This window comes from Neoarius graeffei, chromosome 12, assembly GCF_027579695.1.
Source record: "Neoarius graeffei isolate fNeoGra1 chromosome 12, fNeoGra1.pri, whole genome shotgun sequence".
Taxonomy (NCBI): domain Eukaryota; kingdom Metazoa; phylum Chordata; class Actinopteri; order Siluriformes; family Ariidae; genus Neoarius; species Neoarius graeffei.
The window spans coordinates 80,365,592-80,385,094 of NC_083580.1; the positions used below are offsets into that span (position 1 = coordinate 80,365,592).

General features: G+C 41.3%; 2 protein-coding genes across 3 annotated transcripts in view; both read left to right on the forward strand.

Annotated features, from left to right (window-relative positions):
* gpr34l (G protein-coupled receptor 34 like) overlaps positions 1–19,503 on the forward strand; it is a 471,084-nt gene that overhangs the window by 228,823 nt on the left and 222,758 nt on the right. The window lies entirely within an intron of this gene.
* The window catches only part of LOC132895707 (actin-binding LIM protein 3-like), a 130,450-nt gene that overhangs the window by 83,550 nt on the left and 27,397 nt on the right, over positions 1–19,503 (forward strand). For both annotated transcript variants that reach the window (XM_060936522.1, XM_060936521.1), the window contains exons 6-9: positions 297–390; positions 8,235–8,322; positions 13,338–13,396; positions 14,823–14,894. In XM_060936522.1, the coding sequence (XP_060792505.1) occupies positions 297–390; positions 8,235–8,322; positions 13,338–13,396; positions 14,823–14,894 (313 nt within the window). The remainder of the gene's footprint in view (positions 1–296; positions 391–8,234; positions 8,323–13,337; positions 13,397–14,822; positions 14,895–19,503) is intronic.

The window sequence follows — 19,503 nt, forward strand, 5'->3', positions numbered from 1 at the left end:
GCTCTGCCTAGTAAGCAGCTCCCGACTGCACAGCTAGTAATATTATTACTATTACTCCTCCATGACTCTCCTTAAACCTGAAATGGTGGAAATGCTCATTTTTCTTTTCTTTTTTTTAAGCCAGAGGTGCTGGATGCGTAAAACAATTTTGCAAAATTCTTAAACTGGTAAATAACATAACATACAGGAAAGAAAAAATCAATATCCTACAAGGCTAGTGAAGATCACAGGAAGCAAAAGACGTCATATTAGAGATGTAGAACCTTGTTCTTTCTTTTGATGTGTGTGTGTTTCAGAAATGGTGTTCCATACTGCGAGTCTGATTACCACAAGCAGTTCGGCATCAGGTGCGAGACGTGCAACAGATACATCAGCGGAAAAGTGCTGGAGGTGCAAAATTCACCAAATTCTCTTTGTTGGTCCACTTTCTTGCTCTGTGTGTGTATTATATATAAAATGAGTGTTAGTGACTAAGAAATCTCAAAACTTCATTTTGCACTTAAAATCTGCTGTGTATTGATCTAAACATATTATTAGATATTAATTACACATCAATTAACACTGTTTAAAAAACTCGGACTTTATTGCTTTTGGGTAAGAGTTGCATGTTGGTGTGTGTGTGTGTGTGTGTGTGTGTGTGTGTGTGTGTGTGTGTGTGTGTGTGTGTGAGAGAGAGAGAGAGAGAGAGAGAGAGAGAGAGAGAGAGAGAGAGAGAGAGAGACATGTGGGCTGCTTATGCAATTTTCTGTATTTTTAGATATTTGGTCATCTCTGCACATTCTCCTAACATACAAATCCCGACCCACTCCTCCTTACCACCTACACACACACACACACACACACACACACACACACACACACACACACACCTCTCTCTCCTGTTCTTTCAGATTATTTAGTGACTCAGTTCCCTCTCTATCTCTGTATTATCTTATACACTGATGCTTTTGCGCCACGCAGCAGCTGTTAATCAAATTAGAGCAATATTGATCATTATAGATTATTCTGGACAAATATTTATGTTCCGCCATTTTAATTTGGATAAAGAGGAAAAATGCAGTTTAATATCAACAAACAAATGCACCTAAAAGCCAGAGGTTTCTAAATACATAAAATGTTGGCTATTAAAGTTAAATTAAGTAAATTAGATCGGGATCCGAAAATCAGAACCTGTTTTTATTTGTGTGTGTGTGTGTGTGTGTGTGTGTGTGTGTGTGTGTGTGTGTGTGTGTGTGTGTGTGTGTGTGTGTTGGCCAAAATTTGCAAAGTTTCCCAACAAGCTTCTCTGTGGTTGAGTAAAAAGCTCTGTGAAGGTTAATGAATCATCGATCGCTCCATTGTCTTCACATCACATCCTGCCACAACACACACACACACACACACACACACAGTACAGCTGCTGCAACTCTGTAGCCCAAGAACGCTTTCAAGCGTCACATAAATTACCTCCACTTACGTGAGAGATCAGTACAGCATCAGAGGCGTCATGCATCATATTAACCGCCGACATTTTTCGAGAAATCGATGAGCTGAAGGTGGACCGCATGGCAAATGTGTTCCGAGTGCATACAGACAGATGGCTATAAATAGAGCTTCCTCCTTAATGCTGGTGCCATAATCATTTAACATGAGGAGCTTTTGACAGAACTGTCCCAGAGTGTGTGGAGAGAGAGAGAGAGAGAGAGAGAGAGAGAGAGATCGAGAACATTAGATTGTCAAGTAGAAAAACTAAACTGCCTGAATATTTTTCACCGTTCAGAATCAGGACCAAAAGAAAACGTTCCTCCTAAAATCCTTCATGACTTTAAAATAAAAACAGAACCTTCAAAAAAAATAAATAAATCTGGCCATTTTCGCAGTTTTGCCTGATGCCACCTGCCTCTCCATCCCTCAGTCTCTTCCTCTCCTTTTTAAGCCAACCAGAGGATGATTTGTGAAGCTTTTTTGTTTTGAAAGAAAGATGCAGCTGCAGCTCACTACAACTTTTCAAAAAAACTCATTGATCCAGTCTGTAATTATTCTCACACTGAAAAACATTTAGAGGCCAATTAGAGCTTCGCATTCAGGTCCTTTTCTCGTCTCCTGCCATCATCTCATTTCTGTCTTTCTGGTCATCTGGTGTTTTGTAGGCTACTACTTCCTCGAGACGTTTTTCACTGACATTTGTCTGGAGTAGGGGGGAGGAAATAAAACAGTGGAAGAATCGGGTTAGTTTCATGGCTATGTACATAATTCGTAATAAACCATCCTGGGGGGGGGGGTCTCCTTGTTGGTACTAAAAATCTACTTTGGCCAAAACTAACAGTTTTCTCTGAATTAACTACTGTAAGGGCCAGTTAAGCAATAATAATTGAAGTTAAAAACAGTTAAAAATGAATGATGATAATTTAAGAACATAGAAAAGAGTTTAGAACATAGAAAAGAGTTCCATGTTCTAAATCTTATGACGTGACATCCTTAGTTTCGAGTCAGAACACGGTGGAAGCAACACAGTCTTCTGACCGTGCGCCAGACTTTGTGATTTACCTTGTTGTTTTTAAGTAAATATTTTAGAAAGACAAGGGAAGTTGTCATGTCTCGTCGCTCGCGTGGAAAAAGAGTGTTTTTTTGACTGACTCTAGAAATGGTACAGTAACCAAGGAAGAGCTAATGGAGTGCCATTACAACTACTTTCACATTACCCATAATGCTTTGCGCCTTGGGGGTAACCAAAATATAGACCCCTTTCACATGATGTCACCGCGCCGCGAGATTTTGTTAGGCGCCATATTGGAAGACCAAGTACATGCACTCACAATATAAAACAAAGTACGAGCAAGAGTAAAGTGACACGATGGATGATAATTCGGGTTATGTGAGTACATTACCAGCTGCAGAAAGGGCACGGTATGTGGAGAAACTGGCTGTGATTGATGGGTTTGACCCATATGATAAGACTCAGAAAAATTATGTGAATCCAAGCACACAGTTTAACGCAAAAGTTCGTTTATATCCCAACCTTGTCAGCTGTCAGATTTATGTTAATGGACCCGGTAAGCTGGTAAATAATTTTTTTTTTCTTTACCAAATTCTAACAGAAAACGAGAGCGCCCGAAAGGGAAAACCGAGCCGAGCCGCCTCACAGCTGTAATGCAAATTGCTTTCCTCCTCCGTATACAAGTGCGCTTCCATGGCAGGGAAAAAGAAACTACATTCTGCTGCCTATGTAGTCCCCTATTTATACAAATAGGAGTCATTCAGGATTCAGCCATGTTTTTGCTCCGTGTTTTTACTCAACCAAAGTTATACAGTATTATGAGCTTTAAATTGCATAAATAAAACCATTTGGTGAAACTTTGAAGAAGAGATTGTACTGGTTTAAAGTTTTTACCGAACGTTTTCATGTCGACTCCAATTAATACACTAGTAGAATCGATGACTAGTTTAGTAGGCCAAAACTTTTTTCAATTTTTGACTGTACCAGCCTGAAAAAACTTGCGACAGTCAAATGGAAAAAAAGCAAGCTGGTCATGTTGTACTGGACTAATCTATGACTGATGAGTATAGTAAGTGATACTAGTACTGATACAATAAAACAGACGACTGTAATCTGGTAGGCAGCACGATTTATATTATTTCTCCGTGTCAGATACATAAGGAGGACCGGACACCAATTCTGCCATCTGTTTGCTACCCAGACATTGTAAACTATTTGTTGTTTACACCCAGTGCCTACACTGCTGATGACTTGAAAGCCTACAAAGGGCTACAGGCTTACATTTATGTTGTTAGTGGCTTAGTTCGTGATATTACAGCTGTTATTAAGAATAACCTACACATAGTTATGGCCAAGGTAATCTTGTTGATATTTATCTTTTAATAATATATCTTTTCAGTTGAAAAATTAATACTTTTTGTTACTATTAAGGTATCCATAATTTAGGTTAATTTATCCAAATTATACATATGTATTTATGATATATGCCTACACAACAACTATGCTTTATTTATATAATAGGAGGGAGAGCAAGCCCCAAACCATCCTAAATTATTATTATTATTATTATTATTATTATTATTAAATTGTAGAAGTCTGGGAGGCTTGCTCCTCATACAGTTATCAACTTGAGGCCAATTTAGCATGTTTTAAATCTGAATTTCTTGCGTTTGCTTACCTCAAAGTGTCCGCAGATCATGCACAGACTTATCCATTATATCCACAGTTTTTTGCCAAGTCTCACACAGGTTTCTTTCAAGTCTACTGTTGGGCCAATAAATCATAAATAAAACAGCTCAGATTTGTTTGTTTAAGTCGTTTGCCACTGCACTTTATTCTCGTGGGTTCACATACCACTGCCGTTATTTTCCCCTAATCATGAGTTTGTTGGTCTTCCAAAATGGCGCAGGGTCTGTTTACTTCCGGTTTCGGGTGACGTCAGTGAAAGGGGTCTATAAACAAACTAAAACAGCATGGTGCTGCACACTGACAGTAATCTTCTGAATTTAAATCTCCCTAAAACCTTCAAAGAAGTGTCAAAACTAGCGAAACCAAAGCTTCAAGATATCTGAAAAGCCTATTCTTTGGACTTTGAGAAAGCAATCAGTAAAAAAGCGCTTGTAAATATCATATCAAACGCTTTGAACATCTCTACTTCGGGTGACAGTGAGTCAGCAGCCTTCTTCATCTGTCCACACGGGTGTTCCGACAATTACTGACCTGCAGAAGAGCTGAGAAAGATCGACACTGATCAGAGAAGAACCCACAGTGAAATGGTTTCTGCTGGGTGCTGGTCACGACGAGAAAGCCATAAGAAAATACAAAACGCTTCGTGCACGGGAACACAAGCACGGAATTCACTCAGTCAAGTCAGTACTGTAAACACGGCAGAGCCGTCACATTTAAGTTGATTTTGGTTTCCTTTACTCAGATTTTGCTTGAGTTCATACACTACCAGATTGCGACAATCTCTGGGCTGTTAGAGGAAGCTGTTAGAGCTACAGGGTCAAATACTGCATTCAATCTCCTGACAGCAACATTAAAAGGGGAAGGACATGTTCGCTTACTGACACTGCATCATTTGCACTTTGTTTTGGGAGTTGATCCTTCAATAAAGTCGTCCTTTTCAATTCTTTGACTCGTCTTTGTTTTTCGGTTTTCACACTTTTTATGACTAAACACAAAGACAGAGGTTGTAGCCTTCATGACTTGGATCATCAGACTTTACTCCACCACTGAAGTGTGTAGAACGCAGTTGCGTGTTGTCTGTCGGCGTAAAATTTTGACAGTGAATTCACGCTTTTTGACGCTTAGCCTCTTTAGGTATTCTATAAAACTTTAAATCAGGAAAAATCCTTTTGCCCCATGTGAATATGAAGAAATGACTGAGGTTATCTGGCATAGAAAACAAATATAGTGCCTGGTTCCCCCCAGGCACAAAGCATTATGGGTAATGTGAAAGTAGTCAATATTGACATCATTATAGTTTCTCTGTCCCCCCAGGTGAAGATTTAGGCGTCATCCTTGACCGTACTTTACACTTTGAAGCACATATCACTAACATCACTCGTTCTGCACATTTTCATCACAATATCAATCATTTGCGTCCGTCTCTTTCACCTCACTGCGCTGCTGTTCTTATAGACGCCTTAGTTACAGCTCGCATTGATTACTGCAGCTCTATCGTCTCTGGTCTTCCTCACAAACTCCTCCATAAAGTTCAGCCGGTTCAGAACTCAGCTGCCCGTATCATCACCAGAACCCCTTCAGTAGAGCATATTACTCCTGTCCTCCAGCACCTTCACTGGCTTCCTGTTCAACATCAGATCGATTACAAGATTCTGATTCTCACTTTTTGTTTAAGATGCTTCATAACCCGAATGCTTCTGTATCTCTCTGACTTACTTTACATCTGCACACCTTCTCGTACTCTTAGATCTTCTTTTTCCATCAATCTCATTACAATCACATTATGAGACTCTCAGTGGCCAAAACAAGCATTTTACTTTGACATGGATGATTACCCCAGAGGATTACAGTCGCCAGTTACAGAGTTCTGACTCAATACTGAACCGGTTTCAATCATTTTGTCTCAAGTAAAGACGGTTTGTGTTTGGACCCAAACAGATGGGAAAAGAGAGTCCAGGCAAAACAAAAAAAAACTTAAATAAAAAAAAACAGAGTTTTCCTTTAAGGACAACAGAAGAAATCAGAGCAGAATATAAAAGACAAAATAGAATTAAAGCCGCTAGCGGCCTTGACGGGCCCTCGCACGTGTGGGTCCGCAACCCAGGACATTCTGCCACCCAACAAAACAGTCACATGTCATATATTCATCAAATGTTCAAAGGTGATGTGCATGTTGCCATGACTGCTTGACGGATGAGAGATAGACAGACAGACTGTGTGTGTGTGTGTGTGTGTGTGTGTGTGTGTGTGTGTGTGTGTGTGTGTGTGTGTGTTTCTGTGGTGTGAAAATGTACATTTATATAGGTACAAAACTATACATGTGTCTCCTCCTTATCTCTGTCTCACGCTGTAATCTTAAGCCCGAGGCCAAAAGTCTGTGGCTGAGTAGCGGTGACAATGACTGATGTGTGTATCAAATTTCATGAGTTTTCGTGCATGGGAAATGCCTCAAATAAGGCCAAACACGGCAGAATAATAATAAGAAGAAGAAGAATCCTTCGAAAACAATAGGGTCTCACACCGAACGGTGCTCAGGCCCTAATTACTAATGTATACATTTCATACGCAAGGCATTCGTAAAGCATGGTGCTTTACGAATAAAATGATCAAATATTAAATATAATAAAATTATAAATAGTAAATTAAAAAATTTAATTTATAAGGTTAAGATGAGGGTGGCACGGTGGTGTAGTGGTTAGCGCTGTCGCCTCACAGCAAGAAGGTCCGGGTTCGAGCCCCGTGGCCGGCGAGGGCCTTTCTGTGTGGAGTTTGCATGTTCTCCCCGTGTCCGCGTGGGTTTCCTCCGGGTGCTCCGGTTTCCCCCACAGTCCAAAGACATGCAGGTTAGGTTAACTGGTGACTCTAAATTGAGCGTAGGTGTGAATGTGAGTGTGAATGGTTGTCTGTGTCTATGTGTCAGCCCTGTGATGACCTGGCGACTTGTCCAGGGTGAACCCCGCCTTTCGCCCGTAGTCAGCTGGGATAGGATCCAGCTCGCCTGCGACCCTGTAGAACAGGATAAAGCGGCTAGAGATAATGAGATGAGATGAGGTTAAGATGAAATAGATACATTCACCGGCCACTTTAATAGGAACTTGTTGTTGATTCTAAGATCCCTGTTCTTGGCTGCAGGAGTGGAACCCAATGTGTTCTTCTGTTCTGCTGTTGCATGCTGAGATGCTTTTCTGCTCACCACGGTTGTAAAGAGTGATTATATGAGTTACTATATCCTTCCTGGCAAAAAAGCTCGAACCAATCTGGCCATTTTCTGATCTCTGACCCTCTCTTATCAACAAGGCGTTTGTTTCCACCCACAGAACTGTCGCTCACTCACTCAGTGTTTTTGTTTTCCGCACCATTCTGTGTAAACTCTACAGACTGTTGTGTGTGAAAACCCCAGGAAGGAGATCAGCAGTTCCTGAAATACTCAAACCAGCAGTCCATCTGGCTCAAACCAACACCCATACCACAGTGAAAGAAAGAAAGTCATACTTCACTGTGAGATCACAATTTTCCCATTCTGATGTCTGAACATTGTGAACATTAACTGAAGCTCTTGATTTGTATCTGCGTGATTTGATGCTGTTGAGGGATCGGTTGATTAGAGAACTGCATCAAACAGCAGGTGTTCCTAATAAAGTGGCCATGAGTATATAATAGAATAGAAAGTAGGAAGGAGGTTAAAGTGTGTTTTAAAAACAGGAGGTATTACAATAATATTTTAGGAAATTAAAATGCAGTGAATAATAAAAGTGTAACACTGTCCCCAAGAGCTAAAATTACAGCTTTAACTGTAAACTCATTCAAACAGAAACGTTTCAAGTCTGGTTCGTAAAGTGTTTACTGTCAGGACCCTTCTGAGGCTCTGTGACATCTGGTTCTTCTCAGTGCTTAATATTTACCTTCTGCACTCAGGTAACTGCTTCCTGATGACCCGAGAGTCCTGCAGGCTCATAGTGCTTTATCGTATCTGATCAGAACGCTGGTCGTAATCCAGGTCATGATTTATATACATCAGAAGGATATAAGGATGGATCTCTCTCTCTCTCTCTCTCTCTCTCTCTCTCAGGCTGGTGGAAAGCATTATCACCCGACTTGTGCTCGCTGTGCACGCTGTCAGATGACGTTCACTGAAGGAGAAGAGATGTACCTGGCAGGTGTGTCATCTCTGCATTCCTTACACCTCACTTTACTACAAAACAAAATATTTCAGCTTTCAGTCATCATCAATCATCATCATCATCAGGCTGTTCCCGTTAGGGGCCACAACAGCAGATAAGGTCCCTCCATCTCATCCTGTCCTCTGTATCTTTAGCTTCATAAGACCGGTGAGCTGTTGCCATGGCGAGGCATCCGTCATCCACAGTTTAGTTAAATCATATCTCCATCAAGTCAGTTCTCCACGGATTTCTATTCTGATTGTTTTGTTTGAAAGAACTCATCACTTAGCACAAAACTTGGTCATTGTTTTGTCAAATTTTTTGATAACAAGTTCTTAATTAGGCCAAGTTAACGAATTATCCAGGCCTCTCACTAGAATTGTATCTCCTCTCTCATTTATCATGCGAATTCAGTTCTGATCGATGTTTTGGGTCGATCTTCCCTTTGGAATAAAATTTAGTCCTTTGTTGATGTTCCTGTTGTAAACAGTTTGTCGTGGAGGTTGGTCTTCTGTCTCTCACATCGTCACATTTCAGTTCTGTTTCATGTTTTGGTCGTCATGGTTGTTTTGATGGCAGGCCAGATGAGCTACTACGTCCTTGACATTCTGGTTTTCTGTAGCACCAACTGTCCTCAGGTCCTCCATCAAATCCATAAATCTCTTCTTTTCCCCCTTTTTCTTCTACCTGGCAACGCAATCTCCAGCATTCTTTTCCCAATATACCCTGGATCTCTCCTCTGTATGTCTCCAAACCATCCACATTACATCTCATCAGCTTATCCGAGCCAATCTTATCCGGTAATAAAATGCAGGATGTGTATATACACAGGATGTGTGGAGAGGATTAACTCACAAAAAACAGATATATAAAGGCAAAGCAGTGACATCATCACCAGACCAAACACAGACATCAACCAGGAAATAACAAACTTGGAAAAACAGAGTATAAAACTGTCAAAACGGTGTCACTACATACTGAACCAGTTTATACTACATCATTACCATACATCAAAATATTATTGCGTATATTGTGTGCGTATGTAATGTAATTTATATATTTTAGTATACACTCTATAGCGTGTAATATAATGCCTGCATCCGGATTCAAATTAAAATCAGAAAGGAGATTAGTTTACTGTAAATATTGACTTTTCCCCAGCTTGCAATTTACCATTAAAAAAAATCACAATAAATCATTGAATTGTAAAGGGCCTTTAAAAAAAATATAAATTTTTTTAAGACACAAAAATGAGGATCTCCACCATTTCAGATTGAAGGACAGATCCAGCTTTTTCAACTCATGGCGCCAACACTTCTATAGTCTAGTTGCCGAGTCTGAATCTTGATTATTTTTGATTAACTTGCTCTTTGATTTGGTTTCACATTACACATCATAAATTGAACCAAAAAGCAAACAAAAACAAATTTTAAAAATGCCGCTTGAAGTGCATGTAGGGTTGAAAACTCAATTTTATTTGTTTATTTCATCTGAAATTCAAACAGAAAAAAGCAAAACTTTCACCACGTGCCTGTAAAAAAAATAATAATTTTTAAAAATCCCCTGAGCATGGAGAACACACAGCTAGCACTTCGTAAATTACTCACTAAATCCAGCTGCAAGCAACAATAAAGGTGCCAAGTACCGTAGTGACGTGAGCAGAAAGGGGCTAAAACATGTTTCTGCTCGTTTCAGTGCCACCTAGTGGTCAAATGACAAGTTTGTTTGTGCTTCGTCAAAATGGGGTCCCAAGTCCACGTACCAAGTTTGGTTTTGATACATCAAAGTGTTGCTGAGATATGACCTCACTTCCTGTTTGGTGACTTGGCTGCTGATTTTGATTAGCTATAACGGGTGAACTCTTTGGTACATCAAAAAGACAGCAAATAAGTTTTGTGAGGCTTGGACCGAAGATCATCTCAAGAACTTTCATGAAGATGGACAAAATTTGTGACCTGTGAAAACTTTTAAACATTTCTGATAAACTCCAAATTGGTGGAAAATCCAAGATGGCGGAAATTGACGTCAAAGGGTCTGTTGAACTCAACTTGTGCCAAGGAATCTATAGCCACCTCAATTTTGGAAATTGGACAAACAGTTAAGAGGTTTTACACACACACACACACACACACACACACACACTTCACCAACTTTGACCCACTGGCATGTCAACATTCCGCTCTGATTAAATACGAACACTCCAGTGAAGAAAACAGACCAATAACACTTCCTCTGTTCCAGTGCTGATTTAAACATGGCTGCTGTTTCCCCATGAGGGAAACCCTCAAGCAGTTTCCAATACTTTATTAGCTCAAGTAAAAGTTTGCTAAATGAGCCCCTAACAGCTCAAAGATCCAAATCAATACGACCTTAGACCATAGATACTCACAAAGCAGTGCAGTCTATCTGATATAATCTCCTGCTTAAAGCAGGAAAGAACTGTTTGTTCCATTCAGGCACTAAAGTAAAATTAGGTTTAAATAAGGGTTTAAGTAACGACTTGATTGGTAACTGCTAGTTAGTTAGTGAAACCAGCTGATGATGAGCTGATTTAACTCGGAGTAGCTCAAGGAGAAATAAGAAAAAATCTCAACAGTATTATTGTTGTTGCTGTCAAGGGAAAGTGTTTTAGATGGAAAAATCAATTAAAAGCAGCGTTTTGGTGTAAATCAGAACTGATTATTATTTTCCCTGAAGTTTTCCCTGCCATCCATCACAACAAACAGGATAAAGCAGAACCTGGGCATTTAAAAAGGGGGGGGGGGGGGGGGGGGGGCATCCATTTAATGCATAGGTATTCCTCAAACATAACTAACACAATAGTGTAGGATTCTCAAAACAGTTTATGGACAAACAAATAAAGGAACCAAATTCATTAATAAACAAATATTTTATCACACTTTGGTTTCTTACTCATGATGCACATTGTGATCAAAATGACAAAACATGATTAATAAGTGCTTATAAACAGATCACGTGTTGAGCTCCATATTATAGAAAACTGAGAGTAACAACCGGAAGTGTTTCTGCTTATTCCGTCAGATGTTTATCACAGAATCTGCAGATCATCCATCCATCCATTACTCATAAGCACTGTACAGGGTCACAGGTGAGCTGGAGCCTATCCCAGCTGACTATGGGTGAGAGGCCGGGGTTCACCCTGGACAAGTCACCAGATCACCACAGGGCGACACACAGAGACAAACAACCATTCACACTCACATTCACACCTACGGTCAATTTAGCGCCACCAGTTAACCTAACCTGCATGTCTTTGGACTGTGGGGGAAACCCATGCATACATGGGGAGAACATGCAAACTCCACACAGAAAGGCCCCTGTCGGCCACTGGGCTCAAACCCTGAACCTTCTTGCTGTGAGGTGACAATGCTAACCACTACACCACCGTGCTGCCTGCTGCAGATCATGTTTTACATTGCAAAAATCCAATGACAAATTGGTCAAAGGTTAAAGAACAGAGCTGTAGTCAAGACCACGTTTGTCGAGTCCAAGACCGGGATTAGTCAAGTCAAGCCCAAGCCCAAAGTGGTCCGAGTCCAAGTTGAGCCCGAGCCAAGCCCAAGCAGGCTTAAGTCCAAGTCGAGACCGAGCCCAAAGAGGATCGAGTCCAAGTCAAGACTAAAAGATCATGGCTTGCAAGTGACTGAAGATATTCGTTTAAGAATTATATATCCTGAAAAAAAATTCTGCACTTTTACAGTAGAATACTGTGAAAGTTTTGTTGAGTCTCGGGAATAAAATGAATCCTGGAGCAGCTTCCTGCCAACAGCCTCAGGGTGAAAAACATCTCCGTACCTGTCTTTTTGCTTTGATGTGGTGAATCTAGTCATCTAATGAAAGTTGACTTATGATGGAGTTTCTCAGCACCACAGAAAGACAGACCCAAAGAAAGTGATGGAAATGATTTACACTGCAAGATAAAAGTTATATATGACTGAATTAGTATTAAATAACAATGTAAATAATATTTTCTGTTACACTGTGTGTGTGTGTGTGTGTGTGTGTGTGTGTGTGTGTGTGTGTGTGTGTTATTTTCCACATACCAGCTGATTTATCTCTGGTGTTTTATGGGTTGTTGGGGGGGCAGTTTTCGGCTGTAAATACATCACATTCTGCACTAAAAGTCCTGCGTGTTCTGTATGAAACTGGCGTACAAGCTTCAACACGCAATTTAAATCACACCAACATGCAAAGTGCACTTCTGTTTCTCGTGTAGATGATGGAGCATCGTGCAAAAAGTGAGGGAAAAAAAACAGACTGGAGAAATGTAAAGTGCAGCTGATGACATCTTCATGTTCAAGGAACTCAGTCTTGGGTGGTTTTGTGGTGGTTTTCTCTCAATACATTTCCTTATGAGAAAATATAGGCAATATTTTAATTATGAAAATGTGTGTAATAATACAGGATTATGTTAGGATCTTGAACTATGGAAGTAGTATTACTGGAAACTGTTTGTTTTAAATTCCCTTTTGTCGTGCAGATCTGGATATACGTCACGCATTACATCAGGATCAAGAAATTCAACACATTATAAACAGCACTTTTGTGAGATCTGCCTCTTTTCCAAAGCCGCAATCAACCACGAGAAAAATGAAAACACTTTCAATGGACTTCATTAAAATTTTACTGCTTAAGAACTTATTTTATTAAGCTCATTATCTTCGTTACTGAACTTGTATTTCTTCTTTACAAGTCCTGACCTTTTTTGTCCATACCACTTCACAACAGCTTTTAAAACACACACACACACACACACACACACACACACACACGATGGTCCATGTGCCTTGGGTTCCTGTGATGAGCTCCAGCTTTAGAAAATTAAATGTTAATTTCAGACACATCGTGAACGCCTCCTGATGTACAGTACACACACATCAGTCCCCAAGCGAGCTTTTTCCTCTGTTCAGAAGCACCAAAGCTAAAAACCTAAATCACGTTTGACTGGAGAGATGAACTGGAACATTCTTCTGGGTTATCTTGTGTTGCAGGTTCAGAGGTGTGGCATCTGATGTGTAAGCAGGCTGCGAGGACGGAGAGGAAGCTCAGGGTGAGAGACACAACTCCATTTTCATGAATGTTTAAGTGTAAATTAGTTGTATATAATTCAGGTGAGCGTGTGCGTGAGTGGAAATGAACATACCAGTGGTCAAGACCACCATGATCGAGTGCAAGACCAAAACTAAATCAAGCTCAAGATGTAAAAGCATGAAATTCTTTTTGAAGCCAAAGCTTTACTTCAACGATGCAGCGTCATGTGTATTTTGTCTCAGATAAAGCTGATCTCTAGAAAAACGAATTACTTCTGTCAAACTTTGTGTATGCAAAATAAAGAGAACATGAACATTATTTTTTACAAACTCTCTTTCGAGACCAAGAACAAGCCTCAACGTAACTTAAGATTATCGAATCAGAGTCTGCTCACAGTCCCATCATCAAACTCAAAGAGCTACGGAGACGGAGCATTAACAGTTTGTGCCCCAAGACTTTGGAATTCAATTCCGATTAACATCTGCACTGCGGAGACTTTAAACAACTTTAAATTTCTGCTCAAAACATTTCTGTTTGTAAAATATGTTGATTTTAGTTTCTTTTATTTTCTAAGTTTGTAAGAGCGCTGAGACTTAGTGTGACGCTCCTAAAGCCATTTTATTTATTTATTTTTATTCTTAACAGTTTGTAAAATCCAACTGAGACAAGAACCAAGTATAAATACAGAAAACAACTTAAGACCAGACCCGTATTTACAACTTTATTCAAAATTATCAAACTTGTCCCAAACTACATTGGTATTTCTGTCCCCCAGCACTACACTACTGTCTATCACACATGTTAAACAGTGGATTTATACTCCTGTCTCACACCAATCCCACAAAAAGATTCCAGTCTCATCCCATTCCCATGTTCTAAATAAAGAAGAATACAATTTATTCATATTAGAATTGCATATTAACACTGCCCAGCATAAATAATCAAATCACACAGTAATATTTCGTTGGATCGCATTTAGCTTTCATTACTGCACACATCCACTGTGGCATTGTTTCAACAACCTTATTCAGTACATCACCCGACGTTCACCTCCCGCACTGTGATTGGTCCGCTCGGTACCATCGCATTTCCGGAACTTTACGCTGGGAATCATATCACAGAGCAGGAGAAGACGAATTGTCCAGCCAGCCAGTTATTTTTATAGAATATTATTTATAGAACACTGATGATTGATTACCTCCTAATCACACCTGTGTGTTGTGTGTTCTGAATAAACTCATGACCTGATGGTCACAAGAACACCAAAATACATCATCTGCCACGCCCACACTTTCCAGCTTTACAGTTCACGAAAACACAGCAATCAGTCGTTTACAAAGTCTTTTAGAACTCCAAGCAGCAGCTACGAGTGTTTTAGTGGGTTTATATAAGGACATGAGTGTGTGATGTGTCTCTAAGTGTGTGTGTGTGTGTGTGTTTTACAGCTAAGACGCACCTCAGAGACCTCCATCTCCCCTCCTGGCTCCAGTATAGGTTCTCCCAGCCGGGTCGTTTGTGTGAGTAGCCACACACACACCTCACAAACACAGCACACAACACACACACACACATGCCTCACATATACAGGCAGTACACAGACAATTCTCTCTCTCTCACACACACACACACACACAGAGAGAGAGAGAGGTGTGCAGCCCAGGCTTCGATATAAGGCCCTTTAAATATTAAAAATATCCCTTTAAAATAATTTCCATAGAAGAGTAAACAATTCACTTTTTATTTTGAAATAAACAAATAAATAATTCATGAAAATTTATTGCTCTTAAGAATTTGGTGTCTTCTGATACTGGTCTAGTGATTATCACTGATCGTTACTTATCTGTGCTCTATTGGTACATATAACAAAAAGGGTTACAGATGCACTCCGGTGCCTGTGCTCTGCTGTCAGAAATGAGGTTAATGAAGACCGATATCGTTTTCACTAGTTTGTGTTTATTGTATAATTGTGCCTTTATGCAAATTATTGCCTGTGAGGGATTTTTTTTTTTATTCAGCATTTCACCATCAGCACACGACTCCAGAACTCAGCAGTGTTTTTTTTTTCTCTTGCTCCTACGTCACATTACAGGTGCATCAGCTAAAAATTTAGACCAAGATTAGCTCTCAGAAAGTTAAATAGATGGAGACCAATGAGATTTGTACGATTACTCCTTGAGCCCGTCCCCCATTCTCACCCATGCACACAAAGCTCCGCCCCCAGAACCTATAGTTGTTGGCATTAGCAAGAACTGCTACGACATCACTTTCAGAAATTCAGCTGCTTGAGAAACCACGTTATACTTACCTTACCAGGTCGAGCTAGCTCGACTTTCCATGACACGCTCAGCCCAACTCTCTCTGTCGCTCATGGCAGTTGCCAGTTCGTCAGCCTGGCAGCCCGTGTCGTCAACCAGTTGGTCGATGTAGGTCTTTTTGGGTCGACCACGTGTTCTTCTTCCGTGGGTTGGTCTCCACAGGATGACTTCAGCAGCCAATTCATTTTTGCTGCACCAGCAGTGTCCGGCGAAGCGTAGCCGCTGCTGCCGGATAGATGTAGTAATGGGTGGTATGTTGCCATATAGCTCTTTATTGGTGGGATGATCTTTCCAGGATCGATTGAGAGGGGCGCGGAGCATGCGGGTATAGGCACGGTCTATCTTTCTTTCTAGTTTTGATGTCAGGGTCCAGGAGGTAGAGCCATATAAAAGGACAGTTTCCACAGTAGCTCGAAAGAAATTCCTCTTTAGATAGTCAGGGAGCTTTGATTTCCAGATTCGGTCCATACCATTTAGGGCACCCCAGGCTTTCCCAAGTCTGATGTTCACATCCTGTTCAGTCGATGCAATGTGACTACCGAGATACTTGAAATCATCCACCCGTTTAACCGAGTGGCCATTTAGGCTTTTCACGCCGTCAGATGCATTCTGGTTTAGGGATATGAATTCAGTTTTCTCTGGATTGACATGTAGTCCTATTACAGTACGTTGGCTTCTTTCTCAATGCTATGTAGTAGAAACGTTGCATCCTCCAGTCGGTCAGCCACGACTGCTAGGTCATCAGCATAGTCGATGTCGGTGATCTTGCGAGCTGGATGGCGTCTGCTTCTCCGTTCTGAGAGGGTAAAGCCGCGATCCATATTTTCGCCCAGAGCTATTCTAAGCACGTAGTCGAGGCAAATGATGAAGAGATATGGTGCCAAGGTGTCTCCTTGCAAGACCCCGGAGGTGATATCGAAGAAGTCAGTATCGCCGTCAGGGGAGTGTACCATTGATCGGGTGTTATTGTAGAGCATCATGATGGCATCCACAGTTTCGTTTGGTAGACCATAAGCCAGCAAGATCTCCTTCATTTTTCCCCGGTGGATGGACTCAAAGGCTTTGGCGAAGTCGATGAATAGGAGGGTTGCTGGTAGGTTCTTTGCATTTGCTCCCTCTAAAATGCGCCTGACGGTAAGTATCTGTCCAGATGTTGACCTATTGGTTCTAAAGCCGTTTTGGTTCTTCCTTAATATTGGATCGACTTCCGGTCTAACTCTGTTTAGTAGCATTAAATTATAGATCTTGGCTGCGATTGCTGTTAACGTAATGCCACGATAGTTTTTGGCGTCTCCAAGATTGCCCTTTTTGGGGAAGGGGAGTAGGCACCCATCAGACCATCTGTCAATAGGGTCTTGATTGTAAACTCCATTGCACATGTCAAGAAGGATTTCGTGGAAACCTCCTATCTTCCACACTTCAGCTGGTATCTCATCGAGTCCGCAAGCCTTCCCGTTTTGGATAGAGCCAACTGCCTTTCTGAGTTCTTCCATCGAGAAGGGCCCCTTCTTTATCTGCAGTTCTCTGGTGAAGATCGGTGTAATGGTCTTATCGGAAATCTCAGGTGGTTTACCAAGTAGGTTCTGAAAGTGCTGCCGCCACAATAGTATTCGCTCTTCTTGACTGGATGCTGTCAGCTTGCCTTTATTGGTGCTTTTTCTGCCACTTATTTCATTGACAGTCTTTCAGGCTTCGGCTGCTTTTTTGTTGCTGACTGCTTTACTGATGTGGTTGATCTTACTTTCCAGGTATTCTATTTTGTCTGCTTTGTATGCACTTTTCAGAGCTTCTCGGGCTTCTGTGAACTGGTTGAGGTTTTCTGGTGATGGGTCAGAGTTTTGGAGTTGCATAGCTTTGTGAAGGTCTTCACGTCTTTGGCAGATCGCTTCTTTTTCCCAAGGCTTGCGTTTCTTTACTTTTGGTTTTATGGGGATGGTTTCAGCGGCTGTTTCCCTTCATGCTGTTTCAAAGTTCTTATAGGTATTGTTGACTGAGGTTGATGAGTCGGAGTCCTGGAGAGCAGCAAATCTATTGTTTAGACGGATGGTGAAAGTCCTGCCGATATCAGTGTTGGTCCTCAAGGTAGACCAGTCATAGGGTGCTGTATTCCTGGATTTCTTCTTGGTAGCCCGGAGGCTGAGGCGGAGTTTGGCAGAGACGACGCGGTGGTCGGATGCCATGCTGGCAAACGAGTTGAAGCCTCTGCAGTTTTTGGCACTGTTCTTCCATTTTCTGTTTATGATGACATAATCTATTTGTGCCTTGTTTCCATTTGGTGCTGCGTGTGTCCATTGTTGACCGGGTCGTTTCTGGAAAGTGGTATTTAAGCACACCAGGTTGTTTTCGGAGAGGTAGTCTTTTAACATCTCGCCGTTTCGATTTGTGTGGGAGTGGTACGCATACTTGAAACTGTCAAGATGGCCTAGGTGGGCATTGAAATCTCCACCAATGATGAGGAAGTTGTGCTTCAGTATCTGCCTGGTGACTGAAGTCAGCTCCTCATAGAAATGTTCAGCTTCGCTTTCATCACTCACATTTGTTGGGTTATAGCACGAAATAACGGTGGTTTGAGGGTTTCCATTTATGGTTGCTATCATGATCCGTGGTGTTATCATTTCGATACTAGTAAGTGACTGAGAAGCTCCGGGGCTAAAGAGCATCCCGACCCCACCATTTGCTGCATTTGAGCTATTTCTCCATGCTGTGCAGGTGACCAGCCTCCAGTTCCCAAAAGTGTGTTCTTTAGTCGGTAGGTCATCATGTATAAACCTATGTTCTTGCACACACACAATATCATGATTTGTGGCTTCTGCTGCAGCAATTACTTTGAAAATCTTGTCGTCCCTCTGAAGAGTCTGTACATTGATAGTACCGACAATAACATCTTTCTTCCCTTTCATTAGAATATTTGTAGCCTTTTCCTTTCTTTTATCCTCAGTAGCTGATTTTTTGACTGCAGCCTGAGTCACTGCAGGACGCGCTCCTTGTTTAACCGTGCGACGAGCGATGCGGGATGAGAGTCGCTTTGAGATTTGAATAGTCATGATAAGCTTTCAGTCGCTGAGAGAACACTTGCGGTCGCTACTCCATACAAGTGTGCGCAGTACCCTGGCTAGGGTAGTTGTGCCTTGCCGAAACATCTAACAGTGTTAAGATGGGTCGCCTTGCCACCGGTAGAGTTGACCAGGTTCACACATATTGTTAGTTTTTTCTTTTTTATCAGACATCTAATTTTTTAGGTTTGTTTACCTGACATGTTTCGACGTACGACTGTCGTCTTCCTCAGAGTGTCACCGGATGTTATTGGTGACGCATCTTTTATCAGCTGATGTTTCCGAAGGCGTGGCCTTCCTGTCTGGATTGACAGGTCGGTCACGCCTTCTACTGTCAGTTCGTCCCCTGCAAGATGGCACTCCAGGTGTGGGAGAGCATGTATGCTCCCTCATCCCGGTTGATGGTCCTCGGACTTCGCTTACGGATCTCCATGGCCTCCCTGATCCAGCGCTGATGTTTATTATCTTCTGTGCGGATGACTCTGGCATTCCCCCAGTCCATAATATGATTTTCCCTTTTGCAATGATCTGTTATGGCTGACTTATAATTTTCCTGTTGTGCCTTTTCTTTTATTGTTCGGGTTTGTCTTGTAGCTGTCTCGTTTTCGCACTCTTTCTTATGTTCATTTTTTCTTGTGTTGAAACTCCTTCCTGTCTCCCCAATGTAGAAGGCATGACCGACCTGTCAATCCAGACAGGAAGGCCACGCCTTCGGAAACATCAGCTGATAAAAGATGCGTCACCAATAACATCCGGTG